Source organism: Zootoca vivipara, chromosome 3 (assembly GCF_965207765.1).
Source record: "Zootoca vivipara chromosome 3, rZooViv2.hap1.1, whole genome shotgun sequence".
In the NCBI taxonomy this organism is placed as follows: domain Eukaryota; kingdom Metazoa; phylum Chordata; class Lepidosauria; order Squamata; family Lacertidae; genus Zootoca; species Zootoca vivipara.
Window position 1 is genome coordinate 52,067,507 of NC_142586.1, and position 20,867 is coordinate 52,088,373.

The 20,867-nt window shown below is 39.6% G+C and overlaps 1 protein-coding gene across 1 annotated transcript in view; it reads right to left on the bottom strand.

The window, feature by feature from the left end:
• Positions 1-20,867, bottom strand: part of MAN1A1 (mannosidase alpha class 1A member 1) — a 61,541-nt gene that overhangs the window by 12,122 nt on the left and 28,552 nt on the right. Inside the window, exons 4-8 of the mRNA XM_035109187.3 lie at positions 19,094-19,174; positions 14,016-14,110; positions 5,914-6,037; positions 4,113-4,206; positions 73-188 (exon numbers count right to left, since the gene is read on the bottom strand). Coding sequence (XP_034965078.2) covers positions 73-188; positions 4,113-4,206; positions 5,914-6,037; positions 14,016-14,110; positions 19,094-19,174 — 510 coding nt within the window. The remainder of the gene's footprint in view (positions 1-72; positions 189-4,112; positions 4,207-5,913; positions 6,038-14,015; positions 14,111-19,093; positions 19,175-20,867) is intronic.

Consider the following 20,867-nt stretch of genomic DNA (forward strand, 5'->3'; position numbering starts at 1 on the left):
CACTTGCTGCAAAGCCCCTTTCTTTAGAAGGTGTTTCATATTAGAAAATCTTAATTTATATATTTCATTTACCTGAACAGCATCATAATACATCTGCATGCCTTCTTCATCTGTCTTGTCTGACATTAGCCATGCCTTCAGCAAATATTCATAAAAGCTATCTCCAAGCCCTCCAATTGACACATGATCTGAAAAGAAACAAACAGAAGAGCACTCTAAACTAATTTCACCTTCAATTTAAGGGTCTGCACACTCCCCACCCAATTTTAAAGATGAACTGCAAAACAACTCTTTGCACAGTAAAGCCTGAAACCCAAGAAATTATTTTAATCTGTAACCCTGCGTACCCTTATCTAGGTGTATAATTGCCATTGAACAAAGTGAGGCTGACTTCCAAGTAGATATGCAAAGGATTGGGCTGTAAGCCATCATTTAGAAGAAAAGCGCTCTACAAACAACACTTTTTGTTAAGCTGATTATATATAAATCCAATCACTCTGTATTGTATTACTTCAAAATATAGTGCTCTGCGAGAATGAAAGAATGTCAAGCATTTGGCCTATTTAGCTGAACTCTACCCCTAACATAGTTAAAAAGCCCTCCCATTCAACCTGATATGATGAACTCATTCTATTCTTTCTATTCTTTAGGTGGGACCGACACATGGTTCAAATCCAATGCATACCGTCATCTGGGTTTAAAAAGGTGAACCAGTCTAATTTTAAGTTGACTCTCTAGGTTTGATTTTAAGTCACGTTGTTCAATTTTGCAAGTTGCATCTACCTCCTCTAAGGTGGCTAAATATTGTGCTGCTGCATGTAAATTAGTCACCAGGGACTAATTGTACCGTAGTAAACACCATTTTGTTTTTCGTGTCTGGTGCTTTTAGAGTATGATACAGTTACTAGTGATTTTATTGTTAGGGCTCTCTATTTTGTTTTGCTTGATATTTTATATATTTGCAAAAAAATTCTGGTCATTGACCGTAATGACAAATTTCCTAAATGTCAGCCATTGCTGTGACTTCAATCACAGCAAAACAGTGAAAGGAAGAATAAAGTGAGTGTTTCACAAAGCTAATGAGCGGAATGCTGGAGCAATGTGCCCCGTGGACCAGAAATTTATTTATATTAAATGAAATCTGGAAAATTGAGGATTATGTCTATTCTGGGAGGGATGGGGGGCAGCTTTCCCTTTCACACCTATGCCAAATATCCTGAAAAGAAGAAGTCTATTTAACTTCATGAAGTTCTTCCTTTCCAAATTATGCCTTCAAAATTGAAAGCACAGACATGCTTGTTTACTCTTTAAGGCTTAAAACCAAACAAGTAATATGACCTACTTTTTCCTATTAAAAGTTTCACCTTCACAGTGTGGATCTTTTAACTATCAGCCTGTGACCTGGTATTTAGTTTTCTGAACTGTTACCTTTGCTATCCATTTCCAAAGAAATGTTCTGTGATGGCAAGACAGAATTACGAAGAACTAACAAAACAGAACACTTTTTTTAAAAGTAAAGAAATACCTCATTAATTACACGAGTGTCCACAATACAAAGAAGAAAGAAGCTTTTCTCAGAAGAATGAGTGCACTTTCTGTGATGGAAGGTTGATCTCTGAATAGCAGCATTTAAATGACCTTTGCGGTTTCCTAAATGAATTATCTCAGAAACTCTTGACATTTGCAGACTAAATAGCACAAGCAGAGTCTCATCAATAATAAGTCCTGCTATTATATCCATGATTGCTAGAGACAAATCTAATTGACCCATGACGCTGAAAATCACTTTCAATTTGCAACTGAAGTAACAAAGGCTAAATAAATGTACAGGAACAATAGCAATAAAATAGTTCCGACATTCGGAACTATAGTACTGCTGGTCTAATTGTAGTAGAAAATATTTTGCCTCACAGTGGCTAATGCTTCAGTCTCAATATTCTGTAAAACCCAGTGTCAACATTTTTGGTGGTATTTAGTAAAAGGTAGGGTGTGCACCAGATTCAGCCAAAGCCCAAAGTCCAAACTGAATCAGGTTGATTTGTGTCCTGCCCAGATTGGGTAGAAGCAGAAACAAATCACTACAGGGCAGATTGGCTTGTCCCAAAAATATTTGTACAGATTTAGGCCAATCTGTACCTCCAAACGGTCTCACAGAAAGCCAGGCCAATGTTTCAATTAATAATTACAACACCATATAAGAATTCCAGTGTGGAGAGAAGGGGATCTGGAGGAAGGCTAGCAAGATCTCCTCCTACCAAACATGTGCTAATCACAGGCTTGCAGGGAGGAGCTGGACTTTGCTTTATGCATGCTGCGGGGCTACCTAGAAGGCTCCTGGTGTGTATGAGAAGTCTTAAAATGAGAAACACTTTTGGAAGTCCTGTCTCTTATAAAGCGTTGGATGGGTTTGGTTGCATTTCTTCAGCTTGTGTTTGTTTTCTATCGTTTGTCAAACAATCCCAGTTCCCTTGTTTGTTTGTTTTGAAATGTTTGCCTATTTTTTATTTTATTATCTTCTCATTGCTAAGAATATTGCATTTTGATTATCCCAACCACAAACTACAAGAAGGATCTAGCTTGTGTTTTGTAGCCTAGAGGTGTTTTACCTTTTTATTTCTACAGTGGTACCTTGGTTCTCAAACGCTGAAAACCCGCAAGTAAGTGTTCCAGTTTTCGAATGTTTTTCAGAAGCCGAACGTCTGGTGTGGCTGTCAGCTATTGTTTCCTGGGCAGCTGAACTAATCAGAAGCTGTGTCTTGGTTTTCAATCATTTCAGAAGTCAAATGGACTTCTAGAACGGATTAAGTTTGGCGCTTTTATTTTTTCTATTTTATTTTGCATTTTTGTTTTTGAGGCTTTTTCAGTTAATTTGTTTTTGTAACTGTGTGGAACCCAGTTCAGCTACTGATTGATTGTGTGGCTGCGGAAATGGATAAAAGCCCCCCATCCAAAATGACGATCATCAGTGCAGTTAAGAAAAAATAATAATTTTAATTTCTATTTATTTTATAGTACAGTACATTGATTATTGCTTTCATTTTATGGATCAATGGTCTCATTAGATAGTAAATTTCATGTTAAATTGCTGTTTTAGGGGTTGCTTTTAAAAGTCTGAAACAGATTAATCCGTTTTGCATTACTTTCTATGGGAAAGCGCACCTTGGTTTTTTAACGGACTTTGAGAACCAAGGTACCACTGTATTTGTCATCCAGCCAAACTTTGTGGCCACAGCCTACTGAATGCAATATTATCATAATTTATCAGCAAACATAGAAATGACATGAGAAATGACATGATTGAGCACTGAGTCTAATTTTTTTAATTACTTTTTTTTGAAAAGCAAATTTTAAAGGTGTACAGCACTAAAAGACTTGCATCTATGCATCTGCAACTAGGCAGTTACTCCCCTCTAGAGAGGTTATCATGCCCCCAGTTTATATGTTTCTATGTCAAAAAAGCAAGTTATTGTAGTTTTATTCTGCAATGCAAGTCAATTTGTAAAATCAGATTGAGTCTGATCCAGATTTACAACTGGAGCAACAAATCAAACAAACATGTCTGTGATAATACTTTGAGAACACTTTATGAATTTTGAAATTTTGTATCAGTAAATCTTTTGTTAAATATTTATAATTAGCAAGTAAAATGCACACGTGTTCTCAAGTTGACTGTTGCATTTGTAATGAACTGTGTCCAAAAGAATTGTCCCATTCACAAAATGAGTCCCATCTGCACAAGATAATTTCCCCTCCCTCTTCTCCCCCCATGCACCCCCACACTCTTTTCTGAGTGTCCCCAAAACCCTCCAGAGGAGATGGAAGAGGGAGGGGAGGCTCATTTTGCTTGCATGAACAGGACAACTTTGCTATAACCACTTATAAATTATGAAAATGCATTTCTATTCTATTTCCTGAAAACAAAACTATAATAATAATATTGGTTCAGAGGATATTTAGTGTACATTTTATAAACAAACACAAGTAATGAAGGAAAAAGAAAAGCCACATGGACAGTATAGTTCAAATACCTTAAAAAAAGTCTTTTAAATGTTTTGTCTTTCAACAAAGTAACTGAAATGTGTGCAGACCGCCAGTGAAAATGATATACTTACGTTGACCCCATTGACCACTACTCGGATTTAGGTAATTAGGATAAAGACCTTCTGGCTTATCCAATCGTTTTAAAACTTTTCTAATGTTCATAACCTATGGCAAATAACAAAATCATGGTGTTTCATGTGCACACTTTTTGGTGTATTTTACATAAAGAATTTATTCTTTGCAAAAAGAAACGTATGACTATTCAAACTTAAGGGAAGCAACTCTTTCAAGAGTACTGGATTATATTGTAACTAAACCTCTGCTGACAGTCTCATGAGCAGAGTTTTTGCTTTTGGGACACATTCCACAGTGAAAAGGAAGGAGGAAGAGAGGAAATGCTTTTTGCCACTCTCTCCTTCCCACTGCAGCCCCTTGAAAATCTGCTTGAAAATCATGAGAAGCAACAAAATGGGAAGAGGAGATTGACAAAAATGCTGCCCTGCCCATACACCAACCGGACCTTCTGCAGGATCCCAGCTGCCTCTATAAACAGAAGCAACCCTTCCATTTGCAGATGAGTTGTTAGGATCCAAGCCATCATTTTATACTGGCTTGCACTCTCCCCCTGCCCCACTCTCACACACAGCCCATACAGGAATGGACATCGTCCAGAGCTATTTTGTGTAGCTAATTAATGACTTCTTGCTAGATTAGTGTTGAACATTAGCTGAAAAGTAACCTGGTTCCGTAACTCCTCAATATATGTTTGAGAACCTATGGCTGCATTTGAACTTGGGTATTCAGTAACTATAGTTAAAAAACGCAAATAACCTGTGCATGAGCTGCTTGCTGTCCTACCAATCCTGTTTTGCTACTCCTTGAGCTGAGCAAGGAAACAAACCACAAACTGGTTGGCTTAGCATTATATCCAAACCAGCCATTTGTTTCACTCTCTAAACCCGAAGCCAAGGTTTGTTCTTAGTTGCAGATTGTGGTTTGGATGAGAGGGAGAGGGAGGTAGAGAAACAAACCAAGAGTGCTGCTTTGAACAAAACATAAAGTAGCCCTTTGTGGTTTGTTTCCCTGATTTACTAAGAGAGCAGAGAAGTGGAAGAGCTTGGGCTGGACAAACAGGGTAATTTGTTAACTGCTTATCATTATATACAAATGAAGCTTATATTTGTAATACAGAATGTATTGGGGGCAATTATGGGTTGTGTTCCATGTTGGGCTATTACAAATGTTTCATCTGAGCAACTATATTAGCTTGCCAGGTGGGTGTCCATCCCCCCATGTGCTACTCTAGGGGATCACCCAACCACTTCAGAGCCAATTTCATGGGTGCAGGGGCACACAGGGGGAGGCAAGGGAGAGATCCTCACTGCAAAAGCAGCTACACAGAGCTTCCTCTGATGGGGTGAAATATACCTAATGAGCCCTGTGTTTTTAATCCCCCACTCAAGTTAGCTGGAAAACATTTCCTTTGAATCAGCACCTAAAACAGTTGTGCCATAACAGGCAAGCACAGCATGATTTAAGGATGATTACTACCTGTGAAACTACTAAACTTAGACCTTGGTCTAAGCTGGATACAAAAAAACCTAATGCAGAGAAAATCCACACATGCTTCCTCTCCCTTGTTTGCAGTACAAGGTCAACCTAAGATACTTAACAGAAAGCTCTTTTAATGTGTACACTTCTATCATCCTACATTCATAAAACATTTGAAAGAAGTGCTGGAAACCAAATTATTTGTACTCTGAAAATAAGTCCAGAGGATCCAAAGAACAAAAATGGAGATATTCCCGACAATTGGCAATTGTCACACTTCCAAAAGTGTGATGCAAGTACTGGCAAAAACTCTTAACTGACCTTTTCAGCAAACACTGGATTTCCAGATAAGTGGCTTAGATGCATAAATTCCAAATGCAGAGTTCCAAATTCTGCCAAAATACTGCTTCCTCCTGAAGCCCAGGGCCAGTTGCGACCAATGCCACTAAAAAGGGGAAAAAAGTGATGCGAGATTGAGAAATAAAACAGTTGCAACATCATGCACTATGTAGTAGCTTGACAAGAAAAATAAAAGCCCTGAATACTAAATGCTAAATGCAATAAAAAGCCCCTACTATGCAGCCTCTTATTTAATCACATTTGTATCTCTTCAATGTTCACATGTACTTTGCTTTTATTTCCTGTTAATGCTGTTCAGCAGTCAGAGCAGCACTTGCTTTGGACTATGCCTAATTCACAATACTTAGAAGAGCTGCATTACCAAATCATTTTTATGTGAACCTGTTCACTAAAATTAGTGCTGTTCACCTAAATTAGCTATTTGTAACATTCCACCTAAATTAGCTATTTGTAACATTTTTATGTGAACCTGTTCACCTAAATTAGTGCTGTTCACTTAAATTAGCTATTTGTAACTATAGGATGGAGCCCAAATGTATTATTCAGTTCTTTTCAATATTAGCACATTTAACATATCTGCACTGCTTTGCTACTATTGCAAGTTGAGAGGATGCCCAATCTAGCAATAAGCTCATTATACAGACATTACCACGAAGGAGAAGGCTTAGAGATACTAGCCCTTCCCAAGCAGATCTTCTCTTTCCTCCAGAGTACCATACATTACTGTCACATGCTTCCTTGAGTGAACTTGTCTAACAGCCTCAATCCTATGAAATAAGCCCGAATTAGTTCAAATTAGCCCGAATTAGCGTATGTCCAATGGACGTTGACTCCTTGTCACACTTGGCCAGCTTTACGTAATGAAAACCGAACCAGCATCCATCCTTGGTATTCTCTTCCAGCTCTTGCATGGAACTTACTAGTCTGTCATCTCACGCTAGTTATGGTCATGAATCAGTTATCCACATGAGTGAACTCTTGACGGACTTCCGGTCTACCGCCAACGCCGTTCGGCGGGATTTGCCTCAAGCTCCGAGGCAACCCGGCTCCGCGGGGAGGGTGGGGGAGACGCGCGATAGCGACGTGCCACCCCAAAAGAGCCCCAGATCGTGCGTCCTGGGGGCGAAGTGCTCGGCAGTGTCCCATTTCTGCGACTCCTCAACTCCCCGGTAAGCCTAAGAGCCCCGGAGAGAGTTGAGTGGTAGTTGCGGGGGCCATTTTGAGCGCAATCGTCACCCTCGCGAAGCGAAGCTATGTGCCAACAGCGGAGAGCGGTGGATTCTTTCAAGTAAGGATTACAAATTGGAACCTGTCAGTAAAAAGGTTTTTTTTTGGAAATTTAATTAAAGAATTGGCTACAGGGGGTGATTTAAAAAGGAAGTCGATTGCCCCCTTTTGAGAGACTGTGATGCAATGAGCTACCCCTAAGCTGATAAAGTGGGAAGCTTTCAATTTACTAGAAAGTGGACCTAAAATAATAATAATAATAATAATAATAATAATAATAATAATTTATTATTTATACCCCGCCCATCTGGCCGGGTCTCCCCAGCCACTCTTGGCTGCTTCCAACAGAAAAATAAAACGCAATAATCTATCAAACATTAAAAGCCTCCCTTTTAATGTAGCAGGCACAGGGGAGAGGTTTGAATTAAGTGGACATTCCTGCAAAAATTGTGGTACTGTTAAAAGAAAGCCCCTCTGGAAGTCGGACCCGGGTCCCCGGATGGGTCAGTGAATGGTGTTGAGAATATTGTAATAATAAAGAATTTGCTCAAAAAGTATTGAAAAAACTTTGATTAAGACCCTAGAAGTTATGTGGTAGAAAATGTTTTTAAAGGAAAAATACATGCAGTTTGAACTTAAAAATGGTGATCAAGGAGATGGAATTTGATCCCTGCCATTTCCGGCCGTATAATCTGCTGGACTCACATGAAATTTGAGATACCTAAGATGGCTGTAGCCACAACAATATCATCACAAGATTTGGCTTGGCAAAAGATTTTTGTGGTGCTCTTGGAAATTAAACAGGAATTGGATGAGAATAACAAGCAGCTGAGACTAGTAAACTGTGGAGAGAAAGGAGTGATTGTCATAGTGCAGAAAATGGACTTGAGAAAGAAATGACCCCAATGGACAAAGAAGAAATGCAAGGTGCTCAAACACAAATATTGGAAGAAGAGGAAAAAGATGAAGGATACAATGTTCCACAAGTGAGAGATGTGGAACAGGACTTAGGTTGGATACAAGGAGGCCTCAAAAAAGAAAGTGTATACTGCTGAACTCCTAGTGAGAGGGAGTCCAGGGTTTGCACTGTGAACTAGACAGAAAAAGGGAAAAAAATGAAATTGGACTGGAACTTGATAATGTAAAGGACTGGTTTCGATCCACAGAATCAAAGAACAATGCAAAGACAGTGGAAGTGGGATGGGCAGCAGGCATAGTATTGAAGAGGTGGCAGAAGATGTGGAAACAAATCTGGTGGTTTTGGTGGGAAAGGGGTGATTAATAAAGGGATATTATAATGGGTGGATTTTAACGGTCTGAAACTGGTTTGACATAAGGAATTCGCTGAAAAGTCTGGGAAATTTGGCTCCGGCAGAAGGGGGGATGGATCTAAATATTAATATTGAAGAAAGGGGAATAGAATTTTAAGAATTGAATTATAATACATTTCTGGTAAAAAACATTAAGCTAAGGGAAGAAATATAAGATAAAATAATGGGAAAGTGGAAAGGATTAGATTTGGATAGTGGATTATTAAAAATGATAAAATTGTTATGTGTAAAGTAGAATAGAAAAGTTAAGTGTAAGTTATAATAAGGTTTAAGATATTAATTGTGGACATTGCTTAAATGGTTATATATAAGGGACCCAGAGTGGGGGGAGTCGGGGAAGTCCATAATTATATTGTTATGATAAATGATATAAGTAAGATGTTTTTCTTTCTCTTACTTTCTCTTTTTCTCTTTTACTTTTTTTTGTCTTTGTCTTTTTTTTTGTTTTGTTTGCTGATTATTATTATTTTTGCATATATATGCTAATGGAAAATCAATAAAAATTAATTTTTTTAAAATGAGTGACCTCTTCACGTGACCACAACTGGTGCAAAACCTGTATTTCTTTTCTTCAAAGGTGTCTGAACACTAAGGCAAAAAATCCATGTGGTTTATATTTTCAAAATAGAAAGTTGTATAAAAATGGAGACTCTTTTCAAAACTTTAAACTAGGATATTATACTTCATGCTATACCTGATACAAAGCATGGGCTGTTAAACAAAGCATTGACCTTCCAGTGAAATAGAAACCAAATATTACATTAAAAAGCTTTCTGCATGAATCTTCTGTTACATATTTTACATTGTGGTTAACAATAAGACTTCAAAAATAGAAAGCACCAAGGATTTCTAGGTCCACAAGTTCAATACACAATGCGTTTACTTTGAAATTTCTGATGAAAGCAATAAGGCAACCTCTTTCAAGAGTCAGCTGAACAAAATGGAATTCAGTTTTTGAGACCTTGGGCAAAACTAGATATAAAAATGATCCTGGCCAAGACACTATTTTGCAACAAAACAAATATTCTCAGTATGCTTATATTATCATGTACATCTTTGCATGAAAGTAAATCAGACCTGGCTATGGCAATGGACTCTACATGGGGGATACCTTTGCAGACCGCAGGAAGCTTCAACCAGTCCAGAATGGAGCAGCAAGAATTTTTGTGGGAGCTGACCCCTGGATAAGGCTACACCTATCCTGTGACAACTGCACTGGTTACATATTTATTTTCATGTAAAAGTCAAAATATCAGAGATGGTTTTTAAAACCCCAAATGGCTCTGGTCTAAGCTATCTGATGGAATGCCTTCTCCTACACCAGCCTGTATGTTGCTAAGCTATGGGAGAGACTCCCATCCACCAGGGAGACTTATTTTACTGTGAAGATAGCAAGGCCTTCTCAGTAGGCAGTTCCCACATTGTGCAACATGTTGTCTGCTGAAGCCTAGGTTGTTCATTCTCTTGTTTACCATGGGTTTGTGAAGATGCTTTTCTTTCAGCTGGCTTTTACTGATGGACTATCTGAAGAGACAGTTTTATCTCTGCTTCCTGTTTCTTTTCAACCGTTCTTGAATGTATTTTGCCTTTACTGGGGTTTTAATGTGAATCTGCTCTATTTGTTGTAAACCATCTTAAATTATGTGTATAGGTTTTAAAAATCTTATCTAAATAAATATAAATTACAGCAGAGGAACTGGTAGCAAGAGATTAAGTCTACAATCCTGTGCATGTTTCCTAAGACTACCGGTATAACTCACTGAATGCAGTGGGACAGCTAGGTAAAATATGCATAGGACTTAACTTTTAGTTATGTATTTGGCTACCTCATGAGAAGAGAAGACTCCTTGGAAAAGACCCTGATGTTGGGAAAGATGGAGGGCACAAGGAGAAGGGGACGACAGAGGATGAGATGGTTGGACAGTGTTCTTGAAGCTACGAACATGAGTTTGACCAAACTGCGGGAGGTGGTGCAAGACAGGAGTGCCTGGCGTGCTATGGTCCATGGGGTCACGAAGAGTCGGACACAACTAAACGGCTAAACAACAACATCTTCATAGCTGCTTATGATGTAATATTCTCTCTCAACAAAATGGAGATACATCAACACCGCTCACTGCCTACTTGGAAACCCAAAGAAAAATGTGCAGCACTTCATGTCAGGGATTTATTTTACTTTCATCACCATGTTCAAGAAACTAATAACTATTTTTATGCATAGGTTGAAATAAAGATAGCAAACTCAACTGTCAAAGAGATGAAAATACCAGAGGGACAGAAACAAAGATCTGCACTTTCTTCCTGCCAGAGGGGCATTCATTAAAATTCTTCAGGTATTTATGCTTTCAAAGTATGCAGGTTTAAATTTAGGGGGTTTTTTTGTAACAAATTACAGGAATAGTGCTGCTGAAGAGTTTCAAATAATCAGTTGGAGCCAAGGTGTATGAAGCACGTCAAATGTGGGGCAGGCATGGGTAATTTCAGCCAGTAGCAGAAATATAAAGGTAAAGGTAAAGGGACCCCTGACCATTAGGTCCAGTCGTGACCGACTCTGGGGTTGCACGCTCATCTCGCATGATTGGCCGAGGGAGCCGGCGTACAGCTTCCAGGTCATGTGGCCAGCATGACAAAGCTGCTTCTGGAGAACCAGAGCAGCACATGGAAACGCCGTTTACCTTCCCGCTGTAGCGGTTCCTATTTATCTACTTGCATTTTGACATGCTTTCGAACTGCTAGGTTGGCAGGAGCTGGGACCAAGCAATGGGAGCTCACCCCGTCACAGGGATTTGAACCGCCGACCTTCTGATCAGCAAGCCCTAAGCTCAGTGGTTTAACCACAGCGCCACCTGGGTCCCTAGCAGAAATATACATTTAAACAAATAAAAAAAATACTGTATTTACAGTACATACATTTCATAAACATTTAGCTACTTTGGTGAAAATAATAGTTAAGGGTTTATCCAACATGGCTTTATTTGAGTATTTCACCTGTAGTTGTAGGCAAATCTGCAGGAATCAACAGAAACTATAAGTGTTATTTCTTGCCTTACATATACATTTAGGTTGCAATTAAATGCACACTTACCTGAAGTAAGTTCCACTGAATTCAGTGAGAACACCCAATCTTTGTTCCATGCATGAATGAGGAAATGCAGTAGTGTAGTGTGGCGGGGGGAGGAAGGGCGTAGCCCCGGGTACAAATTTCTGAGGGGGTGCAACCAGGCACCACCACCACCAGTTCCCTCATGAAGGCTGGAGCTGTGGGGAGGCAAACTGTGCACAGGCCGGGCCTTCAGGGCTGGGGCAGCACCTCATTTTCCTCATGGCTGGCAAAGGGACACTTGGGATGGCAAAGGGACTCTTGGGATGGCCAAGAGGGAGGGATGAGGAAAGCACTGCCGGAGCCATGTGCATTGCCCAGAGCACCAGGAAAAGGTCACACAGCGAAGCTCCTGGCTTCACGTTTCTCTGCCTTATCTCTGCTCTCAGGTTGGGGCTAGTCTGCAAGGAAAGATTCCCTTGATTGGATGCTGACCGGTGAAGGGACGGACTGCTGCCCAGTCCACTAGGGGGCACAACACTTGCCCCACCCAGGGCACCGGCAACCCATGCTACACCCCTGAGGAAATGTGCATGTGTTTGAGAAAGATAGGAGGAGCAAAGCATAGCCTTTCCCCATCTTTCTCATACACTTGCTCCAAACACATCCCTTCAGTAAAAAGCTGTAAGCTGTTTGGTCTCTTATTGTAGTGTGAACCCAACCACCTCAGATGTACAAATGACTGATTTAGATCTTTATAGTCATCTTTGGCTTACTGTTTTGTGTGCAATGCATCTGTTTATATATGAATGAATAAACATGCTGGACAAAAAAATGCTGCTTTTAAATATGATTAGTCAGTGTTTTCCTAGATTAGTACAATAGTCATTCCATTCAAGAAGCAGGTACATGAAGGCAATTTAATTATTGAAAAATCCAGATCCCAGTGCATTTTAAGTACGTACTGTACATACTTCTTTATGTATTGAGTTTATAGCTTAGCTCCTCATTAGGCAATACATTCCAGCTTCTGTAAATCTCAAACATACTTTTTATCATCTTTCAGAATACACTTATGTAGCACTGATTAATAAAGGCAAACAATACAAGTTTCCCATTGCTTTATGTGCTAAGGGTTTGATTAATCATTTTTCCTGAAGTTTCACACATAGCAGGGGGGAATAAAATATAAGAAAGCTGTAAGATTATATGTAACAGTGAGAGCCAGCCTTAAAGCAGTTCCCTAAAGTAAAAGCAAGCTGAACACTAAATCAGAGAGCCATGAATATGAGTCTGTTATTCTATGAGCCATGTGATGATAATAAATTAAACTATCTGAAAGAGAAATCTGTTAGATCTAAATCCCCCTACAACAGCATCTTGTGTAATAGGGAGATTCAGTACCAGAACCACTCCAAAGTCATGGGGAAGTCAACTAGATTAAAAGGCAATTCATTTAACATAACTGTTGGCATTGGGAAGACAGGTCAGTAACACAGCCCTACTGACTTCTACTGTCAACAGTTTGTACAACCCTTCCAAGTGGCAAAGAAACCTGAAAACAGACTGAATATAAGTGTGATCCCCAACAAAGTCACAGTGTGTTCCCATTCAGTATTCCTGCCATTGATTTCCTTTTCAGCATAAGCCATTCAATTTCCCTTCCTGTTTTGAATTTTTTCCTCCACCCCTCAGTCAGCCACCATTCTGTGCCCCCTGAGCATGCTCACACCTCATTGAGCTGTTTGTGTTCTCTTCTGAAGGTTGTTTTTTAAAAATAAAAATAAAATAAAAATAAATCTGGTACTTCAACAAGCCTTGAGTTCCCTCAAGTCTGTCTATTTTGGCCATGTCACACACCTTGAGAAGGAGGGTGCAATTAGTATACTGTATATTGATTTAAAAATTCCAAGAAGAAGAAGAGTGTATATTTGCACTGTCCTTGCATCAATAGCTGACTCTCATGCAGGTCACCTTTTTGTCTTTTGTAACAATTTGCTATTGTATGATAGAATAAAAAGATGACCAACATAAGAGCATGAGTGTGCATAAAAAAATATACACTAGTTAATTAATTTACCATTTGCCAGTTGAAGTAAATTAAGAAAGGAATTGAAATAATTAAGTTACACCAATTTTAGAAAGTCTCAATGTGAAATTCAGGCATATTAACTTTAAACCTAGAATACTGTGACTTGGACAGCTTCACTACCTCCTTACAAATATTCAGAGTAGACTTTGAGAAGACTGGACTTCTATCCAACTGAGAGCAAAAAAGTTGTTTCAGTTTGCAGCATGTCTGCAAATTGCAATAAATGAAGAAAATGAGAGAGCAATTATGTGTCATCTCATGTTATGTATCCACACAAGCCAGGAGCCTAAAAGGTAAGATAATACAGAAAATTGTTGCCTGATTGTTCATCCCAATAAAAAAAGGGCAAACAGAAGCTATTCCTTGTTTTTACCTTTTGATATTTAACAATGCCCAAGGAATTCCTGTCGGGGTGTTAAAGGCTGGAAGCAGTTTCTCTCCTAGTTCTACTGCTTTCTTCCGAAATACCTGTAAAATCAAAATCAGCAATAGTCAGACAAATCAAGAAACAATAAAATCTAATTCACCTGGAGCTGTGGAACTCTCCCAGGCCAGAGCCACATTAGCCATCCTCCAACACATGCTAAGTAGGATTTGGAATACTTCCCGGACACTTTCCCATAACAAAACGAGTTAGAAGCTTTGTTCTAATTTTTAAGTGAAAGCTGAACATTTTTGGAAAGGGTCCTGGAAAATCTCTAAAATTGCTCTACTTGTACACCCACCCATTCATTTATGAGACTTGTATACTGCCCTTCACTAGTAGACCCCAGAACAGATTACATACATGAAAAACAAAATTGAATAAAAATTGAACATAAAAAATTCCATAACTCCAACAAAAAAATTATTTCACTCTTCCTCTTTTCATCAAGCCATAAAAATTATGTACAACATACAACTCTGCTCTTCATTCAGACAGTATGAACAATCCTGTATTTTATTATTTACTTCCCCTGATTTATAAAACCACCCTTCACATAGTGATCCCTGGGAGGCACACAACATAAAATCAAACCAAATCAAGCTAATGTGATTTACCACCAATGATTCACACATTTATATGCATGTGCTCTAGTGACCATCCTTCAAACCCATCCAATAGACAAGTGGCAGTCTATCACCACATCAAGGTACTGATTCTAGACAAGACTTGCCAATTTCATTCATGTGCACAGGTAGGTTTTTCAAGAATGCTGGTAACTAAACTGAGTTGATCTGACAGTTCACCCAGTTGAATCCTTTGCCTCTAACCTATGCCTCTGTTCACCAGCACTTAAAGATGAAAGGAGAATGATGAATAACATTGGCACAAAGCAGATTTAGGAACAGAAAACATTTCATATGTCCAGATTTTTGCTCACATTACCAAACAATGATGATTGCAATTTGCTAATTAGGTTTTGTTATCTTATGAGAAGAGGAGAAAAAATCCAGTGGAAAAAGTTTAATTCAGCTAACAGTAAAACTTATGTTAGCATAATGGGGAAGGAAGCACTTTTCTGCTAATCCCCCCCCCTCTGCAGTCCGCCATGCCTCCCTAAATCTGCTCTGAAGGATTGGGAGGACGATCCGGAGTAAATTTAGAGAGGGGCTGATGAAGGGGGGAATAGCTGAAAACTGCTTCCTTCCCCATTCTGCTAACAGACGCCTTACCTATCTGAATGACACAAATGGATTATAAACCTAAGCAAAGATTATTATTTTTAATATAACTAAAATTCCCTGTAAAAACACAGAGAAGAAAAATGCAAAATGTAGACAGGGCACAGAATTTGCAGATAACTCAATGTACATGAAAGTCATTGCTTTAAATAAAATTCCATCTACATATTACTTGAAAAGAACCGCAGTCTGGAGGAGACACTGAAAGTTCCACAAAGTGCCATGTAACTTTTCCTACTTGGTTATATACACAATCTTTTGCCTGATCAACCTTTAACCTCTTAGCAGAACAAAACTCTACATCTAAATTGGTCAATATTTGTTTTGTTGGCTTCAGAACATTAGGGACTGCAATCTTTGGCTGATCTAAGGTCAATTCATGACAAACAGAAAAACATATTTATTCCAACGAAACAAAAATGCAGGTTCAGTGTCACAAAAATTGACTTATCTAGGACTGCACAAACGATTGACAAATCCTGAATCAAGAACCAAAGCAGAGCCACTTCAAAAAGGTTTGTCTGAAGTGTATCTCTACAAAACACTGTGGGAATTCAGATGTTTAATCACAGCAAACTGAGTCTCCAAAAATTTCTCCGCTAGTTTGTCATAGAAGAAAAATGCCAGAGCTGGGAGAGGGAGAAGTCTTTTATGACAGACAGGTTTAGCTTTTAATCAGAGGACATCATTTTACCAGGGCTCTCCAATCACAGTGCTTTGGGAGAAGGGATGCTGAATACATCACCTAGTTTTTGTCTCTTCTGTGCTCTGTGCTTTGTCAATTCTTTGTGCTCTGCCTGTGGTGACTGCTTGGAAAACACTGAACATTAAAGCCCTTCTGCCTTTGTGCCACATGCCAAAAATATCCACTCCTATCAAATCAGGTTTGTGCTTAGTTTCTGTGACTTTTGGTGCCAACTGAGCACAACACAAGCCTGAAACTGTTTCTTTCATTCATCATAACTCCCTAGCCGCTGCACTCAATGTCCTGAAATTTTGCAAGTTACTTTCCTAGAGAAACCTCTACAATGTACAACATCTTCATAATAAAATTGTTGCCCTACAGTAAAGTGCCTGCCAGCTGAGATGTAACACACACACCAAGAATATAGGTGTGGTTAATCTAACAGGCTATATTATGGGTGAATACCCAGGCGATGGTGATGCCCCAAAGTGGAATGAGACACAAAGTCTGTCAAATCACTTCAATCTCTTCTCCCAAAGCAGTAGAAGACAGAAGGAGGGGGGAAAGGGAACACACACTAGGGAATGTATTTTTAATCTCCTGTTGGAAGCCGCCTGGAGTGACTGGGGAGACCCAGCCAGATGGGCGAGGTATAAGTAATAAATTATTATTATTATTATTATTATTATTATTATTATTATTATTCACACACACATACACCAGGAAAAGGAAAAGTGGGAAAGGAAAGGAACAAGCCAGCAGTTAAGCTAGTGGACAGGACTAAAGCTGGGAAACCAAACAAAATGGTGACTGGTGAAAGACAAAGTTGAGGAGGAAAAAACAACAACAAACTCACAATCATAGCAACCAAACAGAAAAAAAACACTCCGGAGAACACATCATGCCACACACCACTCATATAAAGAATAATTAGAAAAAATAAGCTTTAAAGAGGCAGAGGAAACATCTGAGGAGAATCAGTAACAGGCGCCAGAAAGGATGTGTACAGCTTTCGTCGAAGGCATATTGGGAGTGATCTACATCCCAATATGTTGTCCTGCCTTTCAACCACTAGGTGGGGCCATAGACCCAACCCGATAGCCTTGTTACCACAATATGAAATCTGAAAAGGCTGTCTTGTACAACTGCTACAGCTATCCTTCTGAAATTTGGCAGGATTCATCCACTTAGAAGTGATCAAATCTTGCTCTTTTCCAAAACAATGAAGTGGGGTCCAAATCAAATCTTGTGGTTTATACACCCCTAGCATTTCCCTCAGTTTCCAAAAGCTGGTACGGTAAGTAAATAATGTCCAAATTCAATGCTCTGAACTGTTGCATCTTTTAAGTAGCAATTCAATTTGGTATGCAGGTGTTAAAAGTTAATTGGAATGTCATTTGCCTACTGTTTTATCCGTTAAGTGGTTGAAGTAATTTATTCTTTCAGGGAGACACATGAAAAGGTCTCACTTTTTATAAGCCAAATTACATTTAGGACAAGTCAAATTACTTCGTAATCTCAGAAATCCTAATAAAATATGGCTATAATACTGATAACCACACAATGGTGTAATGTACGGAACATAAGCAAAGCTTGCTGTGGGACCAGAAAACTGGGGATGTAAAGTGGAGGTCCGTATACGGTAGTTAAAGCTATGGTTTTCCATAGCTTTATGGAAAATGATGTATGGAAGTGAGAGCTGGACCATAAAGAAGGCTGATTGCCGAAGAATTGATGCTTTTGAATTATGGTGCTGGAGGAGACTCTTGAGAGTCCCATGGACTGCAAGAAGATCAAACCTATCCATTCTTAAGGAAATCAGCCCTGAGTGCTCACTGGAAGGACAGATCCTGAAGCTTAGGCTCCAATACTTTGGCCACCTCATGAGAAGAGAAGACTCCCTGGAAAAGACCCTGATGTTGGGAAAGATTGAGGGCACTAGGAGAAGGGGATGACAGAGGATGAGATGGTTGGACAGTGTTCTCGAAGCTACGAACATGAGTTTGACCAAACTGTGGGAGGCAGTGGAAGACAGGAATGCCTGGCGTGCTCTGGTCCATGGGGTCACAAAAAGTCGGACACGACTAAACAACAACAAAAGTGGAGGCTATCAGACAAAGTTGCCTGATGGTGTATAGTCAATGAAAGTGTTACCACATTAAGACGGAGTCTACAGCACGGCATCAGGAAGGCAATTCAGAGAAACGGAACACTACGTCTGCTGCATGGGAAGATTTCCTCTCTCCCTCTATCGTGTGCTGTCCAGTAGTTCTCCCAAGTCCCCACCGAGCAAATTTTGGAGGTGGGGGACAGTGTGGGGAGTGGACCAGGGAGAAGCCCAATTATGCAAATAGAACTCTTTGCCCTCAGGGGAAAATAGCTGTGCTGATTTTACGTAGCATGATACAGCGCAAGCTCACACTCTCCCCCCACCCTGCTGCTACCCTACACTTAAGTAAAGGCACCCTAAGCACAGTATCCCAAGACTTCTCAAAGAAAAGCAAAACAATTCCCATTTTTGTCTTTTCAACTACTGTGTATGTAAGGGGGGGGAGGGGGACCTCCTCCTTTCTAGACTCTCATAATTATTTGCACACTTGTTATGGGGGATGAACTCCTCATTTGGAGTATGTACATACAGGGTAGTTTACAGGAACTTTGGGAGTGAGAGTCTGGGAGTGGAACAGACTCCCACAAGAGATGATGGACTCTCCTTCCTTGGAGGTTTTTAAGCAGAAGTTGGATGGCCATCTATCATGGATGCTTTAGCTGAGGTTCCTGCATTGAGGGGTTGGACTAGATGACCCTTTGGTCCCTTCCAACTCTATGATTCTAGGACTCTCTTGAAGAGCTCAGTGATTAGGTCTTCCCATTCTTGAGGCATCCCGGACCCAAGTTGTTAAGGGCTTTGAAGCTGGACTGGTAGTGTATGAGGAGGTAGTGCAAGCTTTTGAGCACTAGAGTTATGTGCTGGCAGCATTTCCCCAATTAGCCGGTCCCTGGTGTGTTGTTGGCTAACTTCGGGTCCCCTAAGCCAAACTTTGGACTTTAACCTGTTACTCAGTATTATAGAGCTACTTGAAGACCATAAATAATCTTACCTCTTCTCCAGAAAGGTAGTATGCTGAAAGCAGCCCACCAACAAAGCGAATGTTCACTTCAAAAACGGAAACTTCTGCATTCTATGAATACAAATACATTTTAAAAGTATAGTGAATTTTCAACATGAAAAGGAAATACAATGTCTGCAGTAGTATCCAGTTATTTCTAGGGTCTTGTTTGCATGACATGGTAAGCCAAATTTTGGCAGGCACCTTGAAAGGAGCTTGCAGCTGCTTTGCTCCTCCTGGTGCTTTTTACTCCTGTGCTGCACTGAGCTAAGTCAAGGTTTGGCTGAGCACGTTGTTTGAACCCAAGCTCACGGCAAGGTTCTCTCCTCACTAACCACAAGCTGTATCCATGATTTTTCACAAACATGGCTCCATATCACAGACAGTGAAGTCACTACGAACTCTTTGCCTCCAGGAGGATAAGCTATCCAAAGATTTAAGCATCATTCTTGCCCAATTTGCATACAGTGTTTACGCCAGTTTTAAGCTTCAAAATGCAGTATGAATAAGTTTATATTCAGAAGCAGAAATAAAACAATGCTTCACAAAGACAGAAACATCATTTAAATTCTAAGAAAATGTATTTGTTTCCACAATGAAGGAAATATTTCACCTAAGGAAGAGTTTAGCAGACTACTAAAATCATTTGGGACGCAGGTGGCGCTGTGGTCTAAACCACAGAGCCTAGAGAGTTTGCTGATCAGAAGGTCGGCGCAACAGGGTGAGCTCCCGGTGCTCGGTTGCAGCTCCTGCCAACCTAGCAGTTCGAAAGCACCTCAAAGTGCTAGTAGATAAATTGGTACCGCTACAGCAGGAAGGTAAATGGTGTTTCCGTGCGCTGCTCTGGTTCGCCAGAAGCGGCTTTGTCATGCTGGCCACATGACCTGGAAGCTGTATGCTGGCTCCCTCGGCCAATAATGCGAGATGAGTCGGTCACGACTGGACCTAACTGTCAGGGGTCCCTTTACCTTTACTAAAATCATTTGAACTTCACACCCTTTCCATGTCCACAGCACTATGTTTTTTTGTTTGCTTTAAAACCCCCTAATAATAGGAATATTGGCAAAAGCTCTTTGTGAATCATACCTATATGGAACAAACAAATTTTCAGGATGTTGTTATTATGACTTTCAAGGGAAGATAGTTCTTCCTGGATTCTTTATGCCCATTTCTTTGTTGCAAATAGTTACACCATTTTACACCATTTAATCCATTATGCATTATTTGTTACACTATTCACACACTTTTTTTATTTTAAGTATTATTTGGGGAAAACATGGAGCCTCAATTCAGAACATGATCCTGATCTTGACTGGGACTCTGCAGTGGTTTCTCATCCAAATTCTCCCATCTCCTACTTGCCCCTGAATATACTGTCTGCTATAAACAGCACTGCCAGGAGCAGAAAGAGCCACAGGAATAACTTCTTGGTGGAGAACTGGCAGCTGTAGGCTATTCTTCTGTTTAGTACTCTGTGGGACTGATTTTCATCCAGAAAGCAAATTAAGCACTTAAAAACAACAGCCTGTGCTTAACATCTAGTTGGGCCATTAATTACTGCCTAGCTTATGCCAATATTTTTATAACAAGGCAAAAACTTTGCATATAGCTACATCTCTCTTTATTAGTATATTAATTCCATAACAAGATAAATTTTGTTTTAAATGTGGAGAGAAAAGATATCACAAAAACTTTTTATCATATATTTAATTACTCAACTTTCTCTCACACAATCTAAGGATACTATCATTTTAAATTATATCCC